Raw genomic sequence first — 4,512 nt, 5'->3', positions numbered from 1 at the left:
GGATCGAGGGAGGATACAACCTTCTCCAGATCAACTCCAAGGATCGACGAGGAGGTCCCGAGAGCACGTGTGATAGCCTGGCTTATTAGGGATGATAGACTACTCATATCAATAAGGAATTCCTTCTTTTCCGGAAGCCCATTCGGACAGAACTCCAAAATTAAGCGTGCTCAGCTTTGAGTAGTTTCAGGATGGATGACCGACCAGGAAGTTGCTCCCGGGTGCGCACGAGTGAGGACAAAGTGCGTAGAAAAGACTAGTATTGATCTGTGGGGCCAGTCTAGATCTCGCCAGGAGTAACGACCACCGGCGGGTGTGCCCGGGGCGTTACAAGTTGGTATCAGAGCCGAGCCTTGCGGTTACACGGATGGTTGCGGACAGGTGCGCGGTCATGTTTTTCATGACGTTTGTGACCCGTCATGGCACACGGCATGACACATGTATCGGACTGGATGCACAGACGTTTGTGCCAAGAGAGAACGTTCCTGTGGCCCAACAGGACGTCGGTTCCTCTGAGTGGGGGTGTATGTGATAGCCTGGCTTATTAGGGATGATAGACTACTCATATCAATAAGGAATTCCTTCTTTTCCGGAAGCCCATTCAGACAGAACTCCAAAGTTAAGCGTGCTCAACTTAGAGTAGTTTCAGGATGGGTGACCGACCGGGAAGTTGCTCCCGGGTGCGCACGAATGAGGACAAAGTGCGCAGAAAAGACTAGTATTGATCTGTGGGGCCAGTCTAGATCTCGCCAGGAGTAACGACCACCCGCAAGTGTGTCCGGGGCGTTACAGCACGCTCCACGCGTGACGCCGGCTGGCCACCATGCGGCCAAGGGCACGCACCCCCACATATGCGCCCACCACCCACCGCTGTGTAGAAGACGCCACCCGACTGTGCCCGCCGCAACGTCTCCGGGCAATCCACACGCAGGCCCCCACAACCACGGACCATCGCCACTGCCCGCCGCAGCGCCGTCACGCCCTCTATCAGCACAACGCCGCCCGGTCTCACCAGCCCGCACCGGCAGCTATCGGGAAGGGGAAGAGAGGCTCCGCCGCTGATTGGTCTTTGCCCGTCGGCATGAGCCGGCGGCGGCAAGGGGAGAGGGAGGGAGGGGACGAGGTAAGCTATGCCGATGGCTAGGGTTTCCCCTCCGGATCGGGAGCGGGAGCGACACGGGAGGGAAGGGGATTCCACTCGGTCAGGAAAATTTATCAATGTCATCTCTGATCTTACCATGTAATACATGGTTTGATTATGTCAACAACTCTAGCTCTATGGATAAAATAATCAGATACACTCTATTATTTTCTTCAATCTCACCTGGTGTTCTCATATTTACATCACCTTTTCTTTAGTACTACTATGTAACATCATGTGTTTTGTTAAAATTAGACATTTGTACTTTCACTGCATATGTAACATGATACTGCATAGTTACGCTGGACATACGTTTTGAGTTCAGTTACCAGTCCAGTTCATGCTACATTCCTGTAACATGTTATTGCTTTATTAAATGTCCAAAACTGACGCCTCTTGTTGTATTTAAAAAAAAGAGAGATACATGGGTACTAGTATCTACTTAGAACATATGTTTTTTACAAGAAGCCCACCCGAGTGAGGCGTCAGAAATCCGCTCCAAGAGGCTGATCCACATGGCAGAAGACAAGGTGAAGTTCCGGAACACGGGGCCGGTGCACCCGCTCACGAGGCAGCCGGTCGCGGACCGGAAGAGGTCCGGCGGGGTCAAGTTCGGGGAGTGGAGCGCGACTGCCTACTGGCCCACGGCGCGGCCGCCAACCTCCACGAACGGCCCTTCACGCCACTACTGCAGGTTCTACCGCTCATCGGAGAACATCGTCAGGATCACCGTCCCCTACGGCGCCAAGCTGCTCTACCAGGGGCTGTTAAGCATGGGCATGCCTCAAGTTCCAGACGGAGGTCTGCTATACTGAACTCTGTTATGGACATGTAGTGGCTATGCGAAACTCTTTATGACAGTAGCGTTTGCGTAGCTTGGACGGGTGTGTTCCTATGCAGCGAAGATGGTCGTGCAGTGCAGGATATGTTCTGCCGTGGGCATCTGGCTCTGGCCTGAGAAGAAATTCTGTTGAAACACTGTAGTAGCTTGGTTAGCTGAACCTGTTTCTCTCTGCCCCCTGGAATGAACGGAATTAGCTCATGGCATGCCTTGTTGGTTTGAGCTGGTCGTGTTTGCTCTTTGCTGTGGAATGGGTGATCGAGTTGGTGCTGTGCTAATCGTGTCATGTGAATCACAGCATCTGCCATTGCAACCTGAATGTGACCGACAACGCTGTGGATCAGAGTACATTCCTGTGACGCTCTGAAGTTCAGACACCGCAACTACAATCATCATCGCATCGAGAAAAACACACGCATGCATGCATTTCCGGAGGTCATCCGAACAAAACACATGACGAAAGAAACACACGAAGTGGCCAAAAGAGACGAGATGCCCTGAGATATAACAAACATACAATCAAGCTGCGACGACAACACGCAGCAAGAAGAGAAGCAGAAGATACAAGCCCATCTCCACGAGGAACAACTCAAGGGAATTACAGGAACAAAACCCTCACTACCTGAACGAACGAGGACGAACTAGAGCCAAGAAGTGTGAATGGGGGAACTCCATGCGAGACGCCGACGGCCTCTCCTCCTCCTCCTACCACACGAGGAAGAAGAAGAAAAGCTCCCGCCGCGTCGCCATCATCTCGCCTCTCCGAATGATGCTTCTCCGAAGATACAGATACTCATACCCCAAGTATCTCCGTCTCCATGCCCTTTGAGAGGCTCAGCAGCTCTGATCGTCTCACCTGCTTTGAAACTGGCCATCATCTGGGTCTCTGAACTTTGAACGATGTGGATCAATCGAGTGCATTGAACCTGGACACCTTCTTGTAGGTTGTAGCTAGCTTTTCGCTCTGTTGTATGGCCTTTGGGATTTGGGAATATAGTTATCGATCCTGTGGTGGCACCTCACATAGTGTGCTGCCTTTTCCCTCTCCTCTCTTTATGTTGCCTGCCCATATGTTATACAGTCACGCATGCACAATGAGACAACTAGCCAGCCCATTGGACCAGAGCAGACAGGTTTTCTTATGGAAAATCCCAGATTAGGTCCATGTGCTCCGGCATCAGGGTTACCATTACCAAATGTGTCCTGCTATGCCAACAACTAGCTGGCTTTTAGTTCAATAAACACCACTGACGAACATGCACGGTTACAGACAGCGACACCAAAAGACAACTGAAATATTTACTTTGTTTATGTGTGGTGAACTGGTGATCCCACACTCAGTTTGTACTTTAAAGTCACTAGTACAAGATCATCTCCACACTGGCTCCGTTTATATGTTCTCAACTTGGATTCTCTTGCAGACTGACGGCACATTTGAAAGAAGCCTCTGTCTCTGAAAAGTAATACTAGCACTAATACATAGTAGGTCATCAAGGTACTGAACCCACTGTTTATAAACTGTACGTAACCACTGTGATTTCTAATTAAGTAGTTTTTTTTTTGAAAAGGAGGAAGCACCTCATGCGATCATTTTATTTATTATTCACAAAGACCTTACAAGGTAATACAACAGTAAGCCCGAGCCCACCATCTAAACGACACCTATTGCTACTCCCATCCTCTTGATGAAGGTGTGCCGAATGTTCGGACCAAATACCAAACAAACATCGCATGAAAGCCTAACATCTAATGCCGGATGCCCCATCCGAGCCACATAGGCAGGACTGGGTAACACTCCGGACAGGCGCACTCTCAGTGAGTACCACACGCACATGCTGCAAAGGGCCGTCGCCTCCATCTTCCATCGATCCATCCTCAAAGCATATACTGACGCATCGACCTTGTCAGGCCTCTCTGCCATCGACGCCACCACGACGCCAGACAACGTCGACCTCCTGCGCGTGTCCATCGCCACACATCTGACGCCAAGCCTCCACTGCTCCATGCCGCCGAGAACCGCCGCTTGAATATGTAGAAATAAACACCGCTCCACCGAAGAAGACGTCCGCTGGTCCCTCGAGACCGAGTGCATCTCCAAGAATGCCGCCCCCAAGGGGGTAACGACACATGATTGCCGCCGTCATCCGATCAACTGATCTAGGATTTTCCCCGGAGGTATTAAGTGGGGTTGGGAGGTTCACCTCGATGATGCCTTCATGAAGGAAACGATGATTAGGGCATCGTCATCACCGGCTCCAGCTAACAACCGAAGACCAAGTTTTCATCCGGATCCGTCCCAAGAAATTCACCCGACAACCTGTGCACTGTCTCGACCGCCTTCAAAGCCCCAGATCTAGCCGCCTAGATCCGGCGACCAACCGCAACAGGAGTGCCACCGTAGGAGCCCTGGCACACCGGCCACTGCCTGAGTGTGCCACCACTAGAGCCTGGGAGGAGGGCTCCCACCCCACCTCGCCAAACCGCGAGAGCCGCCGAGATGGATCTCGCACGCTCGCCACCGTCTTTGATC

At 51.7% G+C, this 4,512-nt stretch overlaps 1 protein-coding gene across 1 annotated transcript; it reads left to right on the top strand.

Moving 5' to 3' along the window:
* Nucleotides 1-1,578: 1,578 nt before the first annotated feature.
* LOC125534365 (DNA-directed RNA polymerases IV and V subunit 2-like) lies at nt 1,579-3,046 on the top strand. Its single transcript, XM_048697618.1, has one exon. It carries the CDS (start codon nt 1,657-1,659, stop codon nt 1,954-1,956), a length of 300 nt encoding a protein of 99 aa, XP_048553575.1. The 5' UTR covers nt 1,579-1,656; the 3' UTR covers nt 1,957-3,046.
* Nucleotides 3,047-4,512: the final 1,466 nt, after the last annotated feature.

The sequence above is a fragment of the Triticum urartu genome, chromosome 2, assembly GCF_003073215.2.
Source record: "Triticum urartu cultivar G1812 chromosome 2, Tu2.1, whole genome shotgun sequence".
NCBI classification, from domain to species: Eukaryota; Viridiplantae; Streptophyta; class Magnoliopsida; order Poales; family Poaceae; genus Triticum; species Triticum urartu.
Note: the sequence above shows the minus strand (reverse complement) of the source record. Positions and strands in the feature narration are given on the sequence as shown.